The sequence below is a fragment of the Triturus cristatus genome, chromosome 12 (genome assembly GCF_964204655.1).
Source record: "Triturus cristatus chromosome 12, aTriCri1.1, whole genome shotgun sequence".
NCBI classification, from domain to species: domain Eukaryota; kingdom Metazoa; phylum Chordata; class Amphibia; order Caudata; family Salamandridae; genus Triturus; species Triturus cristatus.
This window is the reverse complement of record NC_140595.1, coordinates 752,219,546-752,247,045: the sequence shown is the minus strand read 5'-3', so window position 1 is coordinate 752,247,045 and position 27,500 is coordinate 752,219,546. Positions and strand designations below refer to the sequence as shown.

The window sequence follows — 27,500 nt, the reverse complement described above, 5'->3', positions numbered from 1 at the left end:
CTACAGTGATCTAATGAACAACTAGAGTGCTAACATTCAGAATTTATGGCAAATGTGTGACACATCTGAATGCCTTCTTGATGGAACCAAAGTAAAAAACTGAAAGTATTTCCTACCGAGGAGACTGCAGTAAATGAGGAAATTAGGAAACTTCATAACAAATAAATCTCCCAAGATGGCCACCAGAGACAAAAGAGCCCAAATGTAGCCCAAATTTCACCCAGATGCAGCCCAGGTATAGCCCAAAGACGGAATGTCCCAGAGTGTTCTTAAGAACAACTAGAGCGCTTACTGTCTTACTTATGACAAAAGTATGGCACACCTAAAGCCATCTTGATTTGAATAAACTGGTAACACTTAAGACATTTAATTTAAAAAGGAACACAATGAGGGGGTTCATTTTGCCATAGAAATTATGATTAGTGCTGAAGAAAGAAAAATTAGGGCACATTTTGAGTGACTTCTCAAATCCTCTTCTATTTCATTAAAAAATTCTGATATGCAGACTGAAACATGCGCTTTTAATACCAGCAGCAGACTTCCGTGGTGAGCAGTAGCTTTACTACAGTGATCTAATGAGCAACTAGAGTGCTAACATTCAGAATTTATGGCAAATGTGTGACATATCTGAATACCTTCTTGATGGAATCAAAGTAAAAAACTGAAAGCATTTCCTACTGAGAAGACTGCAGTAAATGAGGAAATTAGGAAACTTCATAAGAAATAAATCTCCCAAGATGGCCACCAGACACAAAAGAGCCCAAATGCAACACAAATGTCACCCAGATGTAGCTCAATGACAGAAGTGTGCAAAACATTTATTTTTTGTGTATTTGCAGTGTTAAAAAGTGCAGACTTGTCAGGTATTGGAGTGCTTTACATGAGCATTGATTACATCACACAAGATCAAATTCATTTTGGTTGTAGACATGGGGACAAAAACACCTCTTAGGAGGTGTATCTAAAAAACTTAACAGAGAGTAAAAATTGGATTCAGGGTTAGCAGTGGACACTTTTTTAAATGGAACATTGAAATAAAGTAATGCCGGATGGGACACAAGAATTGTAGATTAGGCAGACCAGTTTTGCTTCTATTAATCTGGGATTTGCTTTTTCTTTTCTTTCCAGATAGCCAGCTATTGTCCATACACGTGGTACTTGTAATTGCATCTGGGTGAGTAAAAAGTTCTGAGGTAATGGTCAGGATTTTTTTTTTCTGTTACCTTCCATCCCCTACAGGAAACCTGCATCCTTGAAGGACAAACTTGTCAAAAGCTATCTGACACCACAAAAAACAATTGGTTAGACAGAGCGGCAGGCTTTCACAAATGTGGTAAGTGCAAAGCGTGCCGTCACAGTGAGAATGTAAAAGAGGCCAAACTCATAAGAACCAACAGACAATGGAAGAGCTCTAAAAACATAAACTGTCTGACTGAAAATGCAGTCTATGTTATCACTTGCCCTTGTGGCAAGTAGTACATTGGATCAATAATCTTCCCAGTAAAGAAATGCATCTTAGAACACTGGAGGGCAATTACCAACAAAGACGTCACCTATAGCACTGCCAAACACTTTCATGAGGCACATGATGGAGATTGGACGACGACAAAATATTTTGGCTTAGATTGTGTCCCCAAGAATCCCAGAGGCGGTAACCGCATTCATCCTACAAGCCGGTAGCATTTCTCCCGTTGGCATGAATAACGGTGAGGAACTACATGTACATTTATAGTTCGCTGAGAATCCTTTTGAACCTTACTCTCCTAAAGGAGTTTCCGTAATTCTGTCCGTAATAGGACTCAATTTTTTAACTTTATAATTGATGTATCCCTTGTACAGTTGTTTCGATACAAATTGTTTATTTCTTTATCACTGTTATTGCGGCTGTCACCAATGCTTTGATATTTGCCTGTTTCTAAAATAATTGGGATTCAGATGCCACAACAATACTGTTTGCTAACCCTTTTGGTTTACTCTCTCCCAGAATGTACTTAGAGAGCAAATGCCAACGAAGGGTAGTCACCATATAGGAAGTTAAAAGCACGGAGATCCGGCCTAGTTCATACAACAGCCGCATCTTCTTTACAGTTTGTATATACCAATAATTTTGAGGGTACACAATGCTCTCTGCTGGGATTGAAACAAGTAGAACTGAGTATGTTTTATTTGGATACTCAGGTAACTCACTGCTACGTGAGTATACTGGAGGGTTGTAGAATCGGTTTCATGCAGAATGACCAGCAATAGTGCCAGGACAGTACTTTACAATGACTTATATTATATACTTCGTGATCGCTGTAGGACAGGGTACTTTACCCAGATAACAGAAATGATTGAGAAATCGATTGCGTGGAGATTGTGCGGCTTTTTTGTCAGGTTGTCGCATGAAATGTATTATATGTTTCACCTTTGTTGTGATCCACTCAAGGGTACTATACCCAAATGTCACGCTTTAAGTACAGAAACTCACCTCTACCTCCTTTGTCACAGAAAAATGCATTGAACCAAGCGAGTCATCTCTGCATGTCAAAGTATACACTGATTCTACTTGATACCAAGTTGCACGCATTTAAATATGGGTACTAAACCCACAAGGTTGCGCACTGAACCAATACTGTTTGAATCTTCTTACACTTTTTGTTTTCTGTATTATTGTTCCCACTGAGGTACTTGACCTTAGTTAACAGGCATCTGAAATAGGCATGTTAATTAATTGCACGGCTTACTGTCTTTGATTTCACTGAATGTTCTTAGTTTATTTATATTTATTGTTTAGCCAAACCTGTTTTAAACATGAGATTTATCATGCTCACAAAAATCACTTAATTACGAACAAGGGCAACTGCTATAAGTATGTAATGTTGGCAGTCTTTTTACTATGTTCATTATTGTTTAGCACACATCGGGTACGATGCTACGTTTACCTAATGATGGGATCTCTACCAAAGGTCATGTGACCAAGACCCCGAAATGAGTCGAAACGCTTCTTGTGTTTGTGCCGGAATAAATTGGATTATCGTTACAACCTGCAACCGGAGTGGCTCATTTTTCACCAAGAACATGGGTGAGAAGAATCTGTACATATATATATATATATATATATATATATATATATATATATATATATATATATATATATATATATATATATATATATTATCTACTGGCGGTCGCCAGTAGATAGTTATAGTTAGGACCGAGTTCCATTAGGAAATCTGAAAATTCTATTTGGAATAACTTTGGCGCCGGTTGACTTATCTTCGTGAAATTCTCAAAACTGATGGGGCGCTCCGCTCAGCTCCTACCCTGAAAGTCTCGGGGTGATTCGTCAAGCGGGGGCTGAGAAAAAAGGGGGGACCCAAAACACGCTTTCCCCATGCATTTTCCCATAGGACCTTTAGTCCAAGGTACAGCCCGAACGGCTGAACAGAATTACTTGAAATTTGGCAAAGAGGTAGTCCTCAGGTTAGGCATGTGCCTTTTGCTTAAATGGTGTAAATCCGTTCAGAAAATCAAAAGCAAAATCACATATATATCTGGGCGGAGCCTAAACACACATCTCATCGTGAGATCTGATTGGCTGTCAGCACTTCATCCAAGAAGTGTTGGCAGCCATTTTGGGACCAATATACATGATAGCACTTCATTAAAAAACATTGCAGTTAATAGAAGGTTTTAAGACTTTAGTTACATTATAAATCATTTGTTGATGGTACCATACTCATTTTAGGAATTGTGGTGTGTTCTAAGGTGATTTTACCATGTGAAAAAGCATTCTGCTGTGATATCATGAATCATGTTTGAGAGAAAACTATTTTCTCATGCTTTTCCCACAGAGGTTTGGAAGGTGATCTATAAGCTAACTGAGAGCATATTTTCTGTAAATTCACATTATCTTTCTCAGTCATGTGAGAATGAAGTCTGACATTCTCAGTAAAACATGTACATCCAACAAGGGCAGAGACTGTCAGTTGATTCCTTTGTGTTCTATTGCAGCTTCCCAGAGTGTTCTAAAGAACAACTAGAGCGCTAACAGTCCTACTTATGACAAACGTATGGCACACCTGAAGCCATCTTGGTTGGAATAAAGTGGTAATTCTTAAAACATTTAATTTAAAAAGGAACAAAATGAGGGGGTTCATTTTGCCATAGAAATTATGATTAGTGCTGCAGAAAGAAAAATTAGGGCACATTTTGACTTCACAAATCCTCTTCTATTTCATAAAAATATTCTGACATGCAGACTGAAACATGCACTTTGAATACCAGCAGCAGACTTCCCTGGTGAGCAGTAGCTTTACTACAGTGATCTAATGAACAACTAGAGTGCTAACATTCAGAATTTATGGCAAATGTGTGACACATCTGAATGCCTTCTTGATGGAACCAAAGTAAAAAACTGAAAGTATTTCCTACCGAGGAGACTGCAGTAAATGAGGAAATTAGGAAACTTCATAACAAATAAATCTCCCAAGATGGCCACCAGAGACAAAAGAGCCCAAATGTAGCCCAAATTTCACCCAGATGCAGCCCAGGTATAGCCCAAAGACGGAATGTCCCAGAGTGTTCTTAAGAACAACTAGAGCGCTTACTGTCTTACTTATGACAAAAGTATGGCACACCTAAAGCCATCTTGATTTGAATAAACTGGTAACACTTAAGACATTTAATTTAAAAAGGAACACAATGAGGGGGTTCATTTTGCCATAGAAATTATGATTAGTGCTGAAGAAAGAAAAATTAGGGCACATTTTGAGTGACTTCTCAAATCCTCTTCTATTTCATTAAAAAATTCTGATATGCAGACTGAAACATGCGCTTTTAATACCAGCAGCAGACTTCCGTGGTGAGCAGTAGCTTTACTACAGTGATCTAATGAGCAACTAGAGTGCTAACATTCAGAATTTATGGCAAATGTGTGACATATCTGAATACCTTCTTGATGGAATCAAAGTAAAAAACTGAAAGCATTTCCTACTGAGAAGACTGCAGTAAATGAGGAAATTAGGAAACTTCATAAGAAATAAATCTCCCAAGATGGCCACCAGACACAAAAGAGCCCAAATGCAACACAAATGTCACCCAGATGTAGCTCAATGACAGAAGTGTGCAAAACATTTATTTTTTGTGTATTTGCAGTGTTAAAAAGTGCAGACTTGTCAGGTATTGGAGTGCTTTACATGAGCATTGATTACATCACACAAGATCAAATTCATTTTGGTTGTAGACATGGGGAGATTAAGTGATTTGTCCAGAATCACAGAATGTTGAGCTGAAGCAGAAACTCCAACCTGGTTCCCCAGTTGCAAAGTCTGCAGCTCTGGAAGTAACACCACATCCTCTCCCCTAGGTGCAACATTTAATCAAGTGGTCAACTGGATAAAAAAACATAAAGATTACAAATAATTTAAAAGTTCTTTGTCGCTATTTGAAAACTCAGAAAATATGTCCTCATTTTAGTTTTTTAGAGCACTAACCATAATTTTGATGCAAATAAGACCCTCTCATATATGTAATTTCTAAAGGAAATACTCTAGGTATTACAGTTTTGATTACATCAAGATGACGTCAGGCGTTCCACACTTTTGTAATAAATATAGAATGTTAGCAATCTAGTTGTTCATAGGGATACTGTTGAGAGGCAGAGGCCAGGGGCACGGACTCTGAAAATTGAAGGCAGTTAGGAGAGTGCAGAGGCAACAATTTGACCACACTGGGCAGGCAGGAAGGGCAGTGGCAGCACAACAGACTATGGAGGGCAGTGGAAAGGGGGGCAGGGGCAACAAACCAACAATATAGGACTGGCAAAAGAGGCTGTGGCAATATAATAGATCATTGTGGGCAGAAGGAAGAGGCAGTGGTAGTACAACCATACATGCCAACAGACCCATTACAGCCAGGAAACGTCCAATGTTTTTAAGCTCAAATGGGCTTTATTTGATCTGTCTCCTGTCTACAATCTCCTCTTTTTCAATGTAACTCAAAGGGGAAAATCAATACCCCAGTTGTTTTTCAAAATCTCCCTCTTACCAAGTTCAAAATGTTCGCAAGTATGGTACATTGGATCATGGTAGGCAGGAGGAATTGGGGTAGGTACATGGACTCGGATAACAGAGGACAGGAGGGACATGGAGAGGTGCACCAAACTGACCCTATAGGGCAGGCATCAGGGTTTGCAGCAGCACAATACACCACACAACGCATGCGGGACGGGAGTACAGCACAACAATCCATAGAAAGCAATAGGGAGGGGACAGGACTATGACAACAGAGAACAGAGGGGAAAGAGGCAATGGTAGCTAGCTGACCATAATGGACAGACAGGAGAGAAAGCTGCAGCATAACAGACCATAAAGGGCAGGAGGGACGGATCAGGGGCCTTACAATGGAACAGACAAGCCAGGAGGGAGGGAATAGGGGTCTGCACATGGAAACAGAGGGCTGGGGGCAAGGGGGCATGGCAGAAGCAGCAAGATGACCATGGAGGTCAGGCAGGATGGGCACTAGAAACAAGACACACCATGGAGAGCAACAATGAGACTATGATGGCATACACACAGACCATGGAGGGAAGGTGGGTGGGGGTCAGGGGCAGCTAGCTGACCACACAGGGAAGGTGGGAGGGGCCATGGCAGCACAGAAGACCATGCATGGCAAGAGGGAGGGTTAGTGGCAGCACAATGGCTATGATGGGCAAGAAGGAGGGTGCAGGGGCATGCACAAAGGACCATGGAGGATAGAAGGGATGGTCAGGACCTGGGCACAGACAAGAGAGTTCAGGGGAAGGGGCCTCACAACAGACCGCGTGGGGCAGGCAGGAGGAGCAGTTGCAGCACAACAGACCAGGGAGGGCAGAAGGGTGTGGCAGTAAAATGGACCATGGAGGACAGGAGGAAGGGGATAGGGGCATGGCATGTGGACAGGCAGGGTGGAGGTGGCAGGGACAGGTTACAGTCATCTGACAATGCTAGGCAGGTGGGAGGGGAGTAGCAGCTCAACAGAACACTCAGAGTAGATAGGAGTGGCAGGCCCATGGAACATGGTTGGCAAAAAGGATGGAGCAGGGGCATGCACAAAGACATTGGAGGGCAGGGGGAAGGAGAATAGGGGCAGCAAGCTAAGCACAGAGGCTAAGCAGGAGGTCAATGATGGGCCATAGAATTGGGCAATGGAGGGCAGGAGCAGTGGACTGGTACATCATACTAAATGGAGGGCAGTGGCAGCACATCAGACCATGCATGGCAGGAGGGAGGAGGCTAGTCCATGGATTCAGACAACAGAGGAATGGGAGGAGGTGGATGGGGCAGCAAGCTAACTGTTCAGAGAAGGTGGGTATTAGGAACTTTATTGTTTTGAAAATGTGTGTCTGTGCGAACTACTTAAAATATGAACAAGTATGCAGCATAATCTCACTTTTATTCAGGAAGAAGAGGACGTTTGTGACTGTGACTCCGGGCTCACTTGGCAGAAACACCCCCTGACCCTCCACCCCCATCGCAAAATGTAATGCCTGTGAAAAGGGTAGGTGGACGCAGTGTTATATAGAACATAGTCCTGAGAGCATGATTGAAAATGAAAACTAGATATAGTGTATGGTATAAACTATGCACCAAAAAGTGTGATATAAGATGAACCGGGGCGTGAAATATAATATGCAATACATTGTGCGCAATGACAGATTCATTGGAGAGCGCGAGATAGCACAGGCACTAGCGCGTGCTATGCGATTTGCGCCTTGGAGTGTAATATGCACAGGGCAGTGTTGTGTAACCTAACTAGTCTCTAAAGTTGTAATATAAAATATGTGCTGGGGAGTGTAACGTTGCATATGCACTGTGACAAAGATATGGATCCCATATTGTAATATGTATGGCATAGCGCTGTGCGTTATAACATAGGCATCGAGGAAGGCACGTTAGATGGGGCAATATAACCTGTGCGAAGGCAAGTGTGGCATGACATATTCACGGGGTGGTATTACAGGGCACATGGGCTAGAGAGTGTCATAGCATATGCACTAGCTGGTGTAATACAACACAGAGGTGTGAGGCACTCGGCGGGCAGTGGTGGGTGTAACACAGCATTGGGCTCAGCCAGGAGCACGCTGTGACTCTCAAGTGAGGTTTGTCTCCTTTCCAGAGAGTAAAATAAAAAGTATTGCACATCCGGCGGTGGATGTGTATTTTATTAACCATGAGGGGGTTTTCTTGCATAGTGTGGTCGAATTTTTGTCGAATCCCCTTTGAATGGTTTGGTGTGCGTGTATTTTAAATGTGCCCGTCAATAGCTACCCATGTTTGTATAAATAAACAACAAGGGTGTCTACTTGGAGAGTACCCACCGGCGGGGGCGCCGGGATTAGGCACGGTAGGGCATCCAACAGGTCAGAGCTTCACTAGCGGTGTAAATACATTCCATGTGGATTCATTCTATGCATAGTCGCCTTTTAATGAATATCACGCAAATCGTCATGGTTATAGGCATGTACGGTTTGTCCAGCATGTCCTGGGTGTTTCTACAAATATATATTTTTTTCAAAAAAAAAAAACAAAGGCCGGCCCCGGGGGATGGGGTCCCCGGGGCCATAAGTGGCCTGAGGAGGGGGGCAACGCAGCCCCCTCCTAAAGAATAATAAAAAAAAAAAGGCCATGACCCGGGGGTTGGGGTCCCTGGGGCCGATTAAGGCCTTGGGAGGGCCAAATTTATTTTTTTCAACAAAAGAATTAGGGTGCAGGCCCTGGGGGATGGGGTCCCCAGGGCCAGTAAATTAGAAAAAGAAGGGGGGCCACACAGCCCTCCTTCATAAAAAAATAAAATAAATAAAAGACCGGCATCGCGCCGGAGGCCACGCCCCCTCCTTGCAGCACTCTGCAAATGCGCCCCTGGCCAGTTGTAAGTTGGGGAATTAATTCCCTTCAATACTGAGGGTCCCTGAGGGCCAACTAGCCCAACAGGTATCTCCAGTATGCGCCAGGGAGCTGCGTTGCAGACAAGTTTTCTGAGGCCACGCCCCTTTTTACACCTCTATGCAACGCAGCTCTGTGGCGCTTACTGGAGGTACCTAGTGGGCTAGTTTGACCCTAGGGACCCTTAGGATTCAAGGGGACTTCATCTCTCAACTTAGAACGGCCACAGGGCGCGTTTACACAGTGGTGAAGGGAGGGGACGAGGCCTGAGGTGACGTGTGCAAACACGCCCTGTGGCGCGTTTTAAGTTGGGGAAATAATTCCCTTTCAATCCTGAGGGACCCTGAGGGCCAACTAGCCCACCAGGTGCTTCCAGTAAGCTCCACTGCTCTGCGTTGCAGAGAGGTGGTGCAGACCGTGCCCCTTTTTACACCTCTCTGCAATGGCGCTTACTGGACGTACCTAGTGGGCTATTTTGCCCCTAGGGATCCTCAGGATTCAAGGGGACTTAATCTCCCAACTTAAAAAACGGCCACAGGGCGCGTTTACACAGTGGTGAAGGGAGGGGATGGGGCCTGAGGTGACGTGTGCAAACACGCCCTATGTCACGTCACACGTCTTAGAATTACTGAATAGGTTGTTGCAACTGATATTGGTATGTCCATTGTTTTTAAAATTTTAGTTTCTATTTTTGAATGTGTGTATCAAAGGTTATATTAGGGGAAGGGGAGATCTGCCACTCTATCACAAGGATGATGTCATCAGTGATGTCATTTGAGATGTCATCAGTGATGTCATGAGTGATGTCACTGACCATGTCATGAGTGATGTAATATGTGACGTCATCAGCAGTGCACTGCGGGCACGCGAGTTATAGTTAGCTGAACTAACTATAACGGGGGAATTTTAATGGTTTTGTACGAGTGAAAAGTCCAGCTAACTATAACGCCCCTGAAACCTATGGTTTTTTCAGTGAATTTCTAAGGTTTTTTAAATGCTAATTCCTAACTATAACGTGCCTGAAACCTATGTTTTTTTCAGTGAATATATATATATATGTATATATATATATATATATTTCCCATCAAATGTGGTCTCTAAGCAGCGCACTCTTACTGCCGGTGCAGCGTTGGGGTGTCAGACCACAGACCCCGAACAATGATTCACCAAATGGAGAGGCTGCACTCCCAGAGGTTTTGGCACACTTCTTTATTCAATTCACACTCCTTCAGACCCCACGGCGCGTTTCGACAACAGTCTTCCTCAAGTGGGTGTGGTCTCTGATAATCGTATTTCCTCTTCCGGTGTAAGACTGTCATCGCATTACGAGATTATGAAACCGGCAGGGAGATACGAATCTCCCGCACGTGTACTTTAAACACTGCAAGACAAAAGTCAAAATTACTTCCAAAGTGCCTTGCGCGATTTCACCTTCGTGGGACCAGCTCCTCAACACAATATGGGGAACTGTGGTCCCTTGCAACTGAAAACACCGATGCGGCCCGTTATTGTGTCTGGAGGAAGGGTCCGGGGGCCAGTAGCACATTCTACAAACAGCGCAATATGGAATTTATGAGGTAAACTGAAATGGAAATGACTATCAGTTTTAACTAAAAGCACTCAGCTATAAAATGCACTAAACTACATATCCCATAAGGCCTGTGCACTAATATAAAGAAAGAGGAAATATGATTATCAGAGACCACACCCACTTGAGGAAGACTGTTGTCGAAACACGTCGTGGGGTCTTAAGGAGTGTGAATTGAATAAAGAAGTGTGCCAAAACCTCTGGGAGTGCAGCGTCTCCATTTGGTGAATCATATATATATATATATATGTATATATTATCTACTGGCGGTCGCCAGTAGATAGTTATAGTTAGGACCGAGTTCCCATAGGAAATCTGAAAATTCTATTTTGAATAACTTTGGCGCCGGTTGACTTATCTTCGTGAAATTTTCTAAACGAATGGGGCGCTCCGCTCAGCTCCTACCCTGAAAGTCTCGGGGTGATTCATCAAGCGGGGGCTGAGAAAAAAGGGGGGTCCCAAAACGCGTTTTCCCCATGCATTTTCCCATAGGACCTTTAGTCGAAGGTACAGCCGAACGGCTGAACAGAATCACTTGAAATTTGGCAAAGAGGTAGTCCTCAGGTCAGGCATGTGCCTTTTGCTTAAATGGTGTAAATCCGTTCAGTAGTTCCTGAGAAAATCAAAAGTAAAATCACATATATATCTGGGCGGAGCCTAACCACACATCTCATCGTGAGATCTGATTGGCTGTCAGCACTTTATCCAAGAAGTGTTGGCAGCCATCTTGGGACCAATATACATGATAGCACCTCATTAAAAAGCAGTGCAGTTAATAGAAGGTTTTAAGACTTTAGTTACATTATAAATCATTTGTTGATGGTACCATACTCATTTTAGGAATTGTGGTGTGTCCTAAGGTGATTTTACCATGTGAAAAAGCATTCTGCTGTGATATCATGAATCATGTTTGAGAGAAAACTATTTTCTCATGCTTTTCCCACAGAGGTTTGGAAGGTGATCTATAAGCTAACTGAGAGCATATTTTCTGTAAATTCACATTATCTTTCTCAGTCATGTGAGAATGAAGTCTGACATTCTCAGTAAAACATGTACATCCAACAAGGGCAGAGACTGTCAATTGATTCCTTTATGTTCTATTGCAGCTTCCCAGAGTGTTCTAAAGAACAACTAGAGCGCTAACAGTCCTTCTTATGACAAACGTGTGGCACACCTGAAGCCATCTTGGTTGGAATAAAGTGGTAATTCTTAAAACATTTAATTTAAAAAGGAACAAAATGAGGGGGTTCATTTTGCCATAGAAAGTATGATTAGTGCTGCAGAAAGAAAAATTAGGGCACATTTTGAGTGACTTCTCAAATCCTCTTCTATTTCATAAAAAAATTCTGACATGCAGACTGAAACATGCACTTTCAATACCAGCAGCAGACTTCCCTGGTGTGCAGTAGCTTTACTACAGTGATCTAATGAGCAACTAGAGTGCTAACATTCAGAATTTATGGCAAATGTGTGACATATCTGAATGCCTTCTTGATGGAACCAAAGTAAACAAGCATTGAAAATGAAATAGGTCTCACCCTTGTTTAATTAAAGCAATTCTGTTTGAAATTAGGTGGCTTTTTAGCTTTGCTTTTATTAGTGTTTTTCAAACTGTCATGTGCATAACATGCATATGTATACATATATGTATATGTATATGTACGCATGCATTTATATTTGTATTTATATAGATATGCAGATTATATATATGTTTATATATTCACTGAAAAAACCATAGGTTTCAGGGGCGTTATAGTTAGCTGGACATTTCCCTCGTACAAAACCCTAGAAATTCCCCTGTTATAGTTAGTTCAGCTAACTATAACTCGCGCCCCCGCAATGCACTGCTGATGACGTCACATATTATATCACTCATGACATGGTCAGTGACATCACTGATGACATCACTGATGACATCTCAAATGACATCACTGATGACATCACTGATGACATCATCCATGTGATAATTAGTGCATCTTCTCACACCCTAATATAACCTTTGATACACTGACTCAAAATTTCAGACGGACATTTTGAAAACCATAGATACTCCAATACCAATAACTACATACCCACTCATTAACTCTTAGGTCTACATACACCTCCACTCACTCACCTGTACAGTCACTCATACTTACAGTCACTCCGTACAAGACTATCATATGCATTTATACACCTATATAGACACTCACACACCGCCAATCATCCATTGAGGTACTGACACACCTAGTAATTAAACACAGTCCAATTTACTCACCTATACAGTTAAACACACTCAAGTTCACTCACTCATAAAAATAGTACCACAGTCTTACGCTCTTATACAATAATTGATACAAGCACACACTCATCCATACAGCCACTCTCACAATCACACACTCTCACATATACCCACTTATATACTCTTACACACATATATACTGCCTTTCACATATGTAGTTAGTCACACATGTACCACTGAGATATACATTCAATCACTAACACACCCTTACATACAGTCACCCAACCATACAGTCCATCACAGTTGCACTCTTAAAACCATGCACCCATAGAATCACCCACTCACACATCTATGCATAGAGTCACACACACCCAACCCACACAAACACTTAGGCACCCATACAGATACTCAGACAACCAATCAATAACCCATATAGACACTCATATAGCTATTCACAAAACCATGCAGCCACTTATACACCTACACAAAGACACATGCAGACATTCACACAGTTTAGTCACTAGTCTGCAGTAAGATACATTTAATGACTCACTTATAGAGTCAGTTACGCACCTAGAAAATCATCCATTCACACACTTGTACACCCACTCATTCTTCAACAGACCTTTCCCTATATATATTAAACATATTAAAACTGTACAGAAAAACATACTCACTGGATGATGTCATCCGTGATGTCACTGACCATGTCATGAGTGATGTAATATGAGACGTCATCAGCAGTGCATTGCGGGGGTGCGAGTTATAGTTAGCTGAACTAACTATAACAGGGAAATTTCTAGGGTTTTGTACGAGGGAAATGTCCAGCTAACTATAACGCCCCTGAAACCTATGTTTTTTTCAGTGAATTTCTAAGGTTTTTTAAATGCCAATTCCTAACTATAATGCCCCTGAAACCTTTGGTTTTTTCAGTGAATTTCAAAGGTTTTTTAAATGCCAATTCCTAACTATAATGTGCATGAAACATATGGTTTTATCAGTGAATTTCAAAGGTTTTTAAATGCTAATTCCTATCTATAACTTATCTCTAAAGATATCATGTTTAATGATTTTGATTGGATTTGTATATTTTTCAAATTCAGTGTGTCAATTTCAATAATTACATTTTTTTTTAAATACTTTTTTATCACCATTTTTTAAACTTATTTTTTCAATTCATTCTTTTAAAAATTAAAAATTATTATTTTAACTTAATGGGTTTTTTAAAATATTTTTTTATATTTTTCAAAATATTTTTTTAACTATATGTTCAAAACTTTATTTTATATATTTTTTTCCATGTTTTTGGATCCGCGCACCCAACGCGAGAGGAACCGTGTACCCAACGCGATAGGATGCGCGCACCCTGCGTGTATTTCGCCATTTTTTTTTATTTTTTAAAAAGGGGGCCCCACGGGGTCCTTCTGGGACCCCCTAAGCACCTCTAGAGGGTCAGAGTATTTCCACTCTGCCCCCTTTATCTGTTTTACACACTTATTCCTCTTGCTTCTTCAGCCTCGCTTCTACCAAGGCAGAAAATGGCCACCAACAGTTTCTGGTTTCGAATCTAGAGAGACACTCGACAGCCAATTAGCATTCCGTGCGCGATCGGGAGGGTGCGCGCTTGGTTCGGGGAGGGTGCGCGTACGGTGCGTGTTCGGTCCGCGGATCCTCCGCGGCCATAGATATTTATGTACTTTTAACTCTAATTTTCTCAGAAATTACTACACGGATTCACACCATTTATGCAAAAGGCACGAGTCTGAACTGAGGACTACCTCTCTACCAAATTTGGTGTAATTCCGTTCAGCGGTTCGGGCTGTAGCTGCGACAACAGATCCTATGGGAAATTGCATGGGGAAAACGTGTTTTGGGATCCCCCTTTTTTCTCGCCCCCCGCTTGACAAATCACCACGAAATGTTCAGGGTAGGAGCAGAGCGGAGCTGGCCAAAAGTTTGGAAAATTTTGCGAAGATTCGTCAACCGGCGCCAAAGTTATTCTCAATAGAATGTTGCGGATTTCCTATGGAAAATAGGTCCTAACTATAACTATCTACTGGCGACCGCCAGTAGATAATGTATGTATATAAATATATACACATACATATTTATAAATGCATATGCATATATATATGCATATATATATGTGCATATGTGTGCGTGTAGAGAGAGGTAAAGAGAGATAGAGAGGTAGAGGTGTAGAGGTAGAGAGGTAGAGGTAGAGAGGTAGAGAGTAGAAGATGAGTAATAGTGTATCAGATTGTCACGTGGATGATGTCATGAGTGATGTCATCAGTGATGTCATTTGAGATGTCACCAGTGATGTCATCAGTGATGTCACTGACCATGTCATGAATGATGCAATATGTGACATCATCAGCAGTGCATTGCTGGTGCGCGAGTTATAGTTAGCAGAACTAACTATAACGGAGGAATATCTATGGTTTTGTATGAGTGAAATGGCTAGCTAACCATAACACCCCTGAAACCTATGATTTTCTCTGTGAAAATATATATATTACTGAAAAAAACATAGAAATTCCCCAGTTATAATTAATTCAGCTGACTATAACTCGTGCACCTGCAATGCACTGCTGATGATGTAACATATTACATCAATCATGACATGGTCAGTGACATCACTGATGACATCACTGATGAAATCTCAAATGACATCACTGATGTCATCACTGATGACATCATCCAGTGACTGTTTTTCTTTAAAGTTTAAATATGTATTTTATATATGCCAAGGTGTATTGAAGAATGAGCGGGTGTATAAGTGTCTGGGTGGAGGATTTAGTAGGTGCCTGTTTAAGTGAATGATTACGTGTCTTACTAAATGCATGGGTTAGTGACTAAACTGTGTGAATGTCTGTATCAGTCTGTCTGTTATTGCATAAGCTGCTGCATGGGTTGGTCAGTAGCTACATGAGTGTCTATATGGGTTATCAATTGGTTGCCTGAGTATTTGTTTGGGTGCCTGAGTGTGTTTGTGGTTGGGTAGGAGGTATGTGATGTGTATGTGATGTGTGAGTGGTTGATTCACTTTGTGTATGGGTTCAAAAGTGCATGAGGAAACAGCTGTATGGGTGGGTGAATGTGTATTGGTGTGTTGGTGAGTGAATGGATGTCTCTATGTTACATGTCCAAGTAACTATATATGTTAAATGCAGTGTATGTGAGAGTTGAAGTATATAAATGACTATTCGTGAGAGTCAGTTATTGTGAGAGTGGCTGTATGGAGTGTGTACTTGTAGCAGTGATTGTATAAGAGAGTAAGTATGCATTTGTAACTGTTTTAATAAGTTATGTAGTGTATGTATAACTGTATAGGTGAGTAAATGGGAGTGTGATTGATTCTTTGCATGACTGACTATGTGTGTGAGTAACTTTGTTGGCGGAGTGGTGGTGTGAGAGTGTCTTTATAGGTGTATGAGTGCATATGATAGTGTTGTATTTATGAGGGCCTGCATGTATGAGTGACTGTATGGATGAATGAGTATGCACAAGAAGTAACTGGTATTGATGTGTCTATGGTTTCGAAAATGGTAGTTTGAATTTTACAGTGGGTATATCAAAGGTTAAATTAGAGTGTGAGGAGGTGCATCAGATTTTAATGTGGATAATGCCATCAGTGATGCCATCAGTGATGTCATTTGAGATGTCATCAGTGATGTCATCAGTGATGTCACTGACCATGTCATGATTGATGTAATAAGTTACGTAATCAGCAGTGCATTGCGGGTGCGTGCATTTTAGTTAGCTGGAATAACTATAACAGGGGAATTTCTATGGTTTTCTACGAGAGAAATGACCAACTAACTATAACGTCCCTGAAACCTATGGTTTTTTCAGTGAATTTCGAAGGTTTTTTTAAACGCTAATTTCTAACTATAACGTCTCTGACACCTATGGTTTTTTCAGTGAATTTCAAACGTTTTTTAGATGCTAATTTCCAGCTAAAACGTCCCTGAAACCTATGATTCTTTCAGTGAATTTCAAAGGTTTTTTTAAATGCTAATTTCTAACTGTAACATAGCAGTCCTGTTTGCAGAGTGGTGGAGAAAGGTGAGCATGGCCTTCAAACACCTCTTAGCAATCCCACTGTGTGGGATTTACTGGAGGTAACAAGAGGAGTAGTTAGCCCCCAACGTCAACCTTGGGGGCCCTTTTATTACCACCAGTAAGTCCCAAACAGCAGGATTGCTAACTTCTTATATCAGGCCCCTTCCCCTCCCTGCACCACTGTGCAAACATGCCCCCTGGTATGTTGTAAAGTGGGGGATTAAGTCCACTTGAGTCCTAAGGGTCCCTGGGGGCCAACTAGCCGACCAGCTACCTCCAGTAAGTGCCACAGAGCTGTGTTGCAGAGTGATGTAAAAAGGGGGCGTGGCCTTGGACCATCTCTCTGCAATGCAGCTTCCTGGTGCCTACTGGAGGTAACCGGTGGACTAGTTGGCCCCAAGGGACCCTCAGTATTCAAGGGGAATAAATTCCCCAACTTACAATGCACCAGGGGACGTGTTTGCAGAGTGCTGCAGGGAGGGGGCAGGGCCTCCGACGCAATGCCGCCTTTTTTTTCTCTCTGAATGGGGGCTGTGTGGCCCTCCTTCTTTTGCACTTTTGGGGCCCTGGGGACCCCATCCCCCAGGGCCTGAACCCTATTGTTAAAAAAAAAAAAAATAAATAAACAGGAAGGGGGCCGCGTGGGCCCTCCTCCCGAGGCCAATTCCTGCTCCGGGGACCCCATCCCCCGGGGCATGGTCATATATGTATTAAAAAAAAAATTTTTTTTTTAAAGAAGGGGGGCTGGGTGGCCCCCCTCCTGAGGCATCTGTTAGCCCTGGGGACCCTATCCTCTGGGGCTCTGCCTCATTTAAAAAATATATATATATATATTTTATTGGGGAGGCGGGCCACGTGGAAACCTGCTCTCACTTCCAAAATCCAAATCAGAGTTTGCTATGGCAGGGCGGGAGCTGCCCGGCTCCTGCCCTGCCAAAGCAAACAGCAGTGTCGCCGGGGTGGGCAGCCCGGGACACTGCATGAGCCTGCCCTGGGGGGTGGTGGTCCCCAGGGCCATGAAGGGCTCCAGGAGGGGGGACCGCACGGCCCCCCTCCCTACCCTGCAAAGCAACGGGGAGGTGGTGGTCTCCGGAGCTCGTGGGTCCATAACAACCCCCGCATTTACATTTTTAGTGCTCCCACACAGGTTTTTTTATTTTTTTAAATAGAGCCCCGTGGAGGTGGCGGTCCCCGGGGCAGCGTGGGGGGCATTGGGACCCCCACCCCAATTTTTTTCATCAACCCCCGAGGAGGTGGCAGTCCTCAGGGCAACATGGTGAGGATTGGGACCCCCCCACGCATTTTTCTTTCACAGCCTCGGGGAGGTGGCGGTCCCCGGGGCTGCTAATAAAATGGCAGTGCCCCCCGGGACCTGGTCCACCCAGGAGCTTTTTTTAAACACACTTAATTTTTTTTAAAATCATTCCGGCAGGATTCGCAAGCCCATCGCGATTTTCGCCAAAATTATAAAAGGAAAATGCTTTTTTTGGCCCTGGGGGTCCTTGTGGGACCCCTTTTCTTGTTTTGTTAATGTTTTTTCTACTGTTGTCTTATGACTCAGTTCTACCAAGTCACAAGATGGCTGCCAACACTTCCTGGTTTGGAGTGTTGGCAGCCAATCACAGTGAAGCTCGTGGTCGGGAGGGTTTGCGAATTCACCGAGGCCATAGATATCGATATTTTTTGATTTTCAAATTTCTCAGCAACTACTGAACGGACTTACACCATTTAACAAAAAGGACTCTTTCTGAACCAAGGGCTACCTTTTTGCCAAAATTGGCGTAATTCCGTTCAGCAGTTCGGGCTGTAGCTTTGTCTAAAGTTTCCTATGGAAAATAACATGGGGAAAACGCGTTTTGCGACCCCCTTTTTTCTCGGTCCCCGCTTGACGAATCACCATATATATATATATATCTCACACTCAGGACCGCTTCACTGACAAGCAATCAAGAGGACACAGCCGGGAATTAACCGAGAAACCAATTTAGTCACAGCTGATGGACATTATGCATTTCGGCGTGAATCGCCTTCCTCAGATGTCGACAGCGCAGGGTTGGCCCACCTCCCTCTTATGAATATTCTGCGGCTCTCCAATTGGTGGAAATAGGACTTGTCCCACCTGGTTGTTAGCTCTATAGTCCCGAGCTGTAGACTTTAGTGACCAGCATGCAACACTGTGATAAGTACCACTAGCGGGACAGATTACAGTTCTCATAACCGCTGATGTGCCAAGCAAAAGAGGGGGGTTAAAGCTTTGGGAAACCTCTTATTTCATGTGTCCATTGGCTTCCCCGAGTCCCCTACGCCCAAGCCCCAATTTCAAATGCAGTCAGGAACTTGAATCGCAGATTCAGTAATGACGATTCCCCATGTAATCATGGACCGTCTTCTGGCAGCGGCCACTTACCTGACCTGATTTTGAGGCGGGCCTGTGGATTCCAATCCCTTGGACGACTTCTGCCATGATGCCAACAATGCCTCAATCCATATATATATATATGTGTTTATATATATATGTGTGTGTGTATGGCATTATCTGAAGATCTTAAGAAAAGAACTGTGAAAAAGCCATCAACAAATGTGCTTACCAACTTTGCAAGAGTTATCCTTAAATCCAACAATTTTATATTCAATGGTAAACACTATCTGCAGATACAAGGGACTTCCATGGCACTCGGATGGCTCCATCCTATGTAAATATCTTCATGGGCAAACTAGAGGACTGTATATTTGCTACTTGTAGCATCAAACCACTGGTATTGCTACGATACATTGATGACATATTTATAATATGGAATGCAGGAAGTATAACATTGGAACAATTTAGAGCTTATATCAATAGTATCCATCCTACCATCAAATTTACCAGCAGCAATACTAAACAGAAGCCTCATCTCCCTTTTCTGGATGTGCTACTCACCATTCATGAACAGAAAATTACAACTGATCTGTACCACAAGCCTGCAGATGCTCATTTGTATCTAAACTGGACTTCATGTCACCCACACCACACTAAACTGAGCATCATCTGCAGCCAAGCACTCAGAATAAGACACATCTGCAGCAATGAGGAAACCTGTAAATACCATCTACAGGAGCTTGCTACATTATTTAAAAGGCGAGGCTATCCTCTGCATTCATTGCTTACCGCAGAGCTCCAAATTTACGGTCTCTTATTGTGAGAGCTGAACTCAAGCAAGCTGTAACAAATGCAGGGGTTCATTACTGTGACTCTAAAAGGTGCATCACGTGTGAATATCTTTTACAAACATCATCTGTAACTAGTTCTGTTACAAGAAGGACCTATGCAATAAGGGAGCATCTTACATGTCGCTCAACTTGCATTATTTATGTGATTCAGTGCCAATGGCAAAGCTGTAAAAACCAATATGTAGGCCAAACAGTGAATGACCTCCGTACACGATTCATGAACCACAAATCGGCAATAATTAATAAGAAAATTGACCAGCCTGTAGCCAATCATTTTAACCTTGTGGATCATTCACTATCAGATTTGAAGATTTTCCCCGTGGAACATGTTTCAAAGGAAGAACTACTGGACTCCAGGGAAAACTTCTGGATGTCTGTTTAAAATCACTGTATCCAGATGGACTGAACATTACTGACAATACAACCTGATTACTGCATATCTCAAGAGCTCTCAGAACTGCATTGATTCCACATTCCAAATGGAATCTTCACTCATGATGCCTTTTGAAAATTCAACTCTGTCATCTGTGCAGCCACAGAGCAAACCATCGTGTACTACCCGAGGAAGGCGGAAGCTGAAACATTGTAGTGGAAATATATTTTTGTTCTTTGGTGAATCTATCTGTTTGAGTCACTTCTTTCTTGGGTATATATATATATATATATATATATATATATATATCTATATATATTATCTACTGGCGGTCGCCAGTAGATAGTTATAGTTAGGACCGTGTTTCCGTAGGAAATCCGCAACATTCTATTTGGAATAACTTTGGCGCCGGTTGACGAATCCTCGTGAAAATTTCAAAATAGGTGGGGCGCTCCGCTCCGCTCCTACCCTAAAAGTCTCGGGGGGATTCGTCAAGCGGGGGCTGAGAAAAAAGGGGGGTCCCAAAATGCGTTTTCCCCATGCAATTTTCCATAGGGACCTTTAGTCCAACAGAATTACTTGAAATTTGGCAGAGAGGTAGTCCTCAGCTCAGGGAAGTGCCTTTTTCAGGTCTGGTGTCAATCTGTTCAGTAGTTCCTGAGAAAATCAAAAGTAAAATCATATATATATGTGGGCGGAGCCTAACCACACATCTCATCCTGAGATCTGATTGGCTGTCAGCACTTCATCCAAGAAGTGTTGGCAGCCATCTTGGGACCAATATACATGATAGCACCTCATTAAAAAGCATTGCAGTTAATAGAAGGTTTTAAGACTTTAGTTACATTATGAATCATTTGTTGATGGTACTATACTCATTTTAGGAATTGTGGTATGTTCTAAGGTGATTTCACCATGTGAAAAAGCCTTCTGCTGGGATATCATGATTGAGAGAAAAATATTTTCTCATGCTTTTCCCACAGAGGTTTGGAAGGTGATCTATAAGCTAAACTGAGAGCTTATTTTCTGTAAATTCACATTATCTTTCTCAGTCATGTGAGAATGAAGTCTGACATTCTCAGTAAAACATGTACATCCAACAAGGGCAGAGACTGTCAGTTGATTCCTTTGTGTTCTACTGCAGCTTCCCAGAGTGTTCCAAAGAACAACTAGAGCGCTAACAGTCCTACTTATGATAAACGTATGGCACACCTGAAGCTATCTTGCTTGGATTAAAGTGGTAACTCTTAAAACATTTAATTTAAAAAGGAACAAAATGAGGGGGTTCATTTTTCCATAACAAGTATGATTAGTGCTGCAGAAAGAAAAACTAGGGCACATTTTGACTTCAGCAATCTTCTTTTATTTCATTAAAAAATTCTGACATGCAGACTGAAACATGCACTTTCAATTCCAGCAGCAGTTTTCCCTGGTGAGCAGTAGCTTTACTACAGTGATCTAATGAGCAAAAAGAGTGCTAACATTCTGAATTTATGGCAAATGTGTGACACATCTGAATGCCTTCTTGATGGAATCAAAGTAAAAAGCTGAAAGTATTTCCTACTGAGGAGACTGCAGTAAATGAGGAAATTAGGAAACTTCATAATAAATAAGTCTCCCAAGATGGCCCCCAGAGACAAAAGAGCCCAAATGTAGCCCAAATATCACCCAGATGTAGCCCAAGTATAGCCCAATGACAGAATGTCCCAGAGTGTTCTTAAAAACAACTAGAGCGCTTACTGTCTTCATTATGACAAAAGTATGGCACACCTGAAGCCATCTTGATTGGAATAAACTGGTAACACTTAAAACATTTAATTTAAAAAGGAACACAATGAGGGGGTTCATTTTGCCATAGAAATTCTGATTAATGCTGAAGAAAGAAAATGAGGGCACATTTTGAGTGACTTCTCAAATCCTCTTCTATTTCATTAAAAAATTCTGACATGCAGACTGAAACATGCACTTTTAATACCAGGAGCAGACTTCCATGGTGAACAGTAGTTTTACTACAGTGATCTAATGAGCAACTAGAGTGCTAACTTTCAAAATTTAAGGCAAATGTGTGACATATCTGAATACCTTCATGATGGAATCAAAGTAAAAAACTGAAAGCATTTCCTACTGAGGAGACTGCAGTACATGAGGAAATTAGGAAACTTCATAACAAATAAATCTCCCAAGATGGCCACCGGAGACAAAAGAGCCCAAATGTAGCCCAACATCACCCAGATGTAGCCCAAATATAGCCCAATGACAGAAGTGTGCAAAACACGTATTACTTTGTATTTTTGCAGTGTTATATAGTGCAGACTTGTCAGGTATTGGAGTGCTTTACATGAGCATTGGTTACATCACACAAGAACAAATTCATTTTGGTTGTAGACATGGGGAGACTAAGTGATTTGACCAGAATCACAGAATGTCGAGCTGAAGCAGAAACTCCAACCTGGTTCCCCAGTTGCAAAGTCTGCAGTTCTGGAAGTAACACCACATCCTCTCCCCTAAGTGCAACATTTAATCAAGTTGTCAACTGGATAAAAAACATAAAGATAACAAATAATTTAAAAGTGCTTTGTCGCTATTTGAAAACTCAGAAAATATGTCCTTATTTTAGTCTTTTAGAGCACTAACCATAATTTTGATGCCAATAAGACCCTCTCATATATCTACTTTCTAAAGGAAATGCTCTAGGTATTACAGTTTTGATTACATCAAGATGACGTCAGGCGTTCCACACTTTTGTAATAAATATAGAATGTTAGCAATCTAGTTGTTCATTAGGATACTGTTGAGAGGCAGAGGCCAGGGGCACGGACTCTGAAAATTGAAGGCAGGTAGGAGGGTGCAAAGGCAACAATTTAACCACACTGAGCAGGCAGGAAGGGCCGTGGCAGCACAACAGACTAGGGAGGGCAGTGGAAAGGGGGGCAGGGGCAACAAACTAACAATACAGGACTTGCAAGAGAGGCTGTGGCAATGTAATAGACCATTGTGGGCAGAAGGAAGAGGCAATGGTAGTACAACCATACATGCCAACAGACCCGATTCAGCCAGGAAACGTCCAATGTTTTTAAGCTCAAATGGGCTTTATTTGATCTGTCTCCTGTCTACAATCTCCTCTTTTTCAATGTAACTCAACGCGCCCCCTGGTACTTTGTAAATTGGGGGATTTATTTATTTATGTCATTTGTAGAGCGCATGAATCACCCCAGATGGGGTATTTCCGCGCTGAGGACGGATAGAGGTGATGACTGAGTGTTTAGAAGAGTGAAGTTTTAAGTTTTTTCCTAAAAGACAGGTAGTTATTGCAGAGACGAATATCCAGAGGTAGCTGGTTCCATAATTGAGGGGCAAGATGGGATAATGCTTTGCCTCCTAGTCTAGTTTGTTTTATCATTGGAATGGTAAGGAGAGCTTTTCCTTGGGAACGGAGGGTACGTGAGGGGGTGTATCTGACTAGTTTATCTGCCAGATATGTTGGTCCTATTTGATTAAGGCCTTTGAACACCAGACAGTAGATTTTGAACTGAATCCTTTTACGTATTGGTAACCAGTGCAGCCTGCGGAGAAGGGGGAGAGAGGGGGTTCGGTAGGGTGCACTGGCTATCAGGAGAGCTGCTGTGTTCTGGACCACCTGTAAGCTGTTCAAGGAGGACTCCTTTGCTGCGATCAGCAGAGCATTGCTGAAGTCCAGACGGCTGAGTACTAAAGTGTGTACCAGAGTTTTTCGAGTGGAAGGGGGGAGAAAGTGAAATACTCTACGGAGTAGGCCAAGGGCATGGAAGCATGCTCGTTTGGTGGAAGTTATGTGTTCGTCCAGATTGAGTTTGCTGTCTATTAGGACCCCTAGGTTTCTCAAGGATTAACTCCCCTTGAATCCTGAGGGTCTATGTGTTGCAGAGAGGTGTAAAAAGGGGCATGGCCTGAACCACCTCTCTGCAAAGCAGGCCTGTGGTGCTTACTAGAGATACCTGGAGGGCTAGTTGGCCCCCAGGGGCCCTCAGGATTGAAGGGAAATTAATTCCCCAACTTAAAACGCTCCACAGGGTGTGTTTGCACCTATGTCACCTAAGGCCCCGCCCCCTCCCTTCACCACTGTGCAAACGTGCCCTGTGGCGTGTTTTAAGTGGGGGGATAAAGTCCCCTTGAATACTGAGGGTCCCCGGGGTCCAACTAGCCCACCAGTTACCTCCAGTAAGCGCCACAGAGCTGCGTTGCAGAGAGGTGTAAAATGGGGTGTGGCCTGGACCACCTCTCTGCAACGCAGCCCTGTGGCGCTTACTGGAGGCACCTGGTGGGCTAGTTGGCCCCCAGGGACCCCCAGTACTGAAGGGGAATTAATTCCCTAACTTAAAATGCGCCACAGGGTGCCTTTGCAGAGTGTTGGTGGGAGGGGGTAGGGCCTCCGCGATGCCGGTCTTTTTAATTTTTTTTTTATTTTTAAGAAGGGGAGCTGTGTGGACCCCCTTCATTTTCTATTTTATGGGCCCTGGGGATCCCATCCACAGGGCCTGACCCCTATTGTTTTAAATATATTGGAAGGGGGCTACGTTGCCACTCTCCCAAGGCCATATTCGGCCCCAGGGACCCCATCCCCCGGGGCATGGCCAGTGTTTATTTATTTTTTTAATTTGGAGGGTGCTCCGTGGCCCCCCTCCTCTGGCCATTTATGGCCCTGGGGACCCCATCCCCCGGGGCTGGCATTTGCGTGATTTAAAAAAAAAAAAATCATAATGGGGGAGGGGAGCCGCGTGGCCCCCCTCCCGGGCCACTTCTGGCCGCAGGGACCCCATCCCCTGGGGCCTGGCCACCTCGTTGGAGACAATGGGGGAAACCCCAATGCCCCCACGGTCCCTGCCGGCTCCATGCCTCCTGCGTGAGCCGCATTGCTTTTCCACATGGGGAGCTGCTAAGACACAGCTCCCCGTGTGGAAAAGCAATCTGGTTTGGAAATCCAAACCAGTGTTTGCTATGACAGGGCGGGAGCCGCGAGGCTGCCACCCTGCCATAGAAAACTGCAGTGTCCTGAGGGTGGACAACCCGGGACACTGCAGGAGCCGGCCTGGGCGGTCCCCAGGGCCATCACAGGCTCCAGGAGGGGGTCCGTGCGCCCCCTCCCAAACAATACACAGCCCCGGGGAGGTGGTGGTCCCTGGGGCTCGGGGGTCCATAACGGACCCCCAAATTTGCATATTAGTGCCCTGGGCAGGTGGCGGTCCCTGGTGCGTGTGGGGGGCTTGAGCCCCCCACACAGGTATTTTTTTTTTTAAAGAAGCCCCGGGGGTGGCGGTCCCCTGGGCTGTGGGGGGTGCAGTGTACCCCCCCACAAATAATTAAAGAAAGCCTCGGGGGTGGCGGTCCTCGGGGCTTGGGGGGGCCTTTGAGGCCCACATACATTAAAAGAAGTAGCCCTGGGGTGGCAGTCCCGGGTGCTGCGGGGGGGCCCTGTGCCCCCGCAAATATTTTATCAAAGTCCCTGGGGCTGCGGGGGTCCCCCTGGGCCTCTGAAATTCTTTTTTAGTATGCCACCGGGACTTGGCCCCCCTGGGGGCTACATAATACCGAAGCCCGCACTTCGTTTTTTTTATTTTTACAGCCAGATCCGCGGATCCTCTGCACATCTCGACGATTTAGTGGGACCCCCTAAGCAGGCCCAGGGGGTCAGGGGGTCTCCACCCTGCCCCCTTTTCTTGTTTTACGAATTTGTTTCCCTAGTTTCTTCTGCCTCGGTTCTACCGAGGCACAAGATGACTGCCAACACTTCCGGGTTTGGAGTGTTGACAGCGAATTAGAATGCAGCTCATGATCGGGAGGGTGCGCGGATCCACCGTGCCCCTATATATCGAAACTTTCAGGACAATCCCATTGGGTAGTAGCAATGATACTACAGAGTTGAGATGTCAGGGAGATTTTTTAAGTAACAACTGTAAGTCTCCAAATGTAGGTGGAGCCCCATATGGTACACTTAACTGTCATAACATTTGTTGAAATCCTACTCTTACACTACAAGGCAAGTAAAATTACTGTAGATGTTTGTTCTTTGGTAGTTTATGGTTTCTTACCTGTGGAAATCGATACAAGCCGAGCACTCGAGCCATGACAATTGAAGAGGATGACCCAGCATCGCCAATGATGCCCACAAGTGGCAGGTTCTGCTGGCAGCGAAAGTTTGGTGCTGGGTGCTTTTTTCCTGCCAGCATCCACAAGATCCCCTCGAGGGAACGCTGCCTCATCCTGCAGGAGTCATAGATCTGGAAACCCAGGGTGACATTGGGCAAGAAGAGGACGTTCCTATTGATCTCCTCAACAGCTAATATCATAGCCTGGAGCCCCTGGTAATTCTGGGTACGAAAGCTGAAGAACAAACAGAAATTACCGTGAAGGAATTTTATGCATCATGCATACAATACAAAATAAGTCTCCCATTGGTAAGTCACCAAACATCAGCCAGCAAATGATCTCCTGGATAGGATGAGGGAAGACCTACTTAGCCGTGCCAGTTTTGTGACACATGCGGAGTATTTCAAATGTAACTCCTTTTTAGATTGCCAGCAAGTCAGAAGAAATGATGTCCTCCCTGACTTAGTCAATTTCACATGAGTGAGTTTTGTTATAAGTTCCCCATTTCATCACAGAGCAGCACTTGACATAAAGGTCAATTGTGCTCAAGCTGAACCTGTGTTTGAAACTATAAGCTGTCCTCCTCAACAGAGGTTGATTCACTGAGCAGGGCCTTCTCTTGTGCACGTAGCCTACAATGAGATGCAGAGCTCAAATCCAATAACAGCCACACAAACACTGAAAATGGTAGATGTAGGTGATGCCCTACCGACACCTCTTATGATGCACCTGGGATCTGATTAGGTCCAAAATCAGGCCGCTAAGACATACATGAACTTAACTAATGTTTCTGACCTGTTGAACAGCACTGAAAACAAAACCCTGATTACAAATTGACACTAAAACCGAATTTAATCAAAAGTAGTTTGTATCGCATATGGCTATTGCAATATTTGCCATTGAATTGGTATTACCACATCCATCATAACAATTTGGCCCTAATTACGATGTTAGGTGGACTTGAGTCCGCCCGACACCGTTTCAGTGTGGGAACCGACCGACAGTAGGTCG

The 27,500-nt window shown here is 43.4% G+C and overlaps 1 protein-coding gene across 1 annotated transcript in view; it reads right to left on the bottom strand.

The window, feature by feature from the left end:
* The window catches only part of LOC146782698 (extracellular calcium-sensing receptor-like), a 186,567-nt gene that overhangs the window by 153,653 nt on the left and 5,414 nt on the right, over positions 1–27,500 (bottom strand). The window contains 1 exon segment of the mRNA XM_085637189.1: positions 26,432–26,723. Within this exon segment, the coding sequence (XP_085493315.1) occupies positions 26,432–26,723 (292 nt within the window).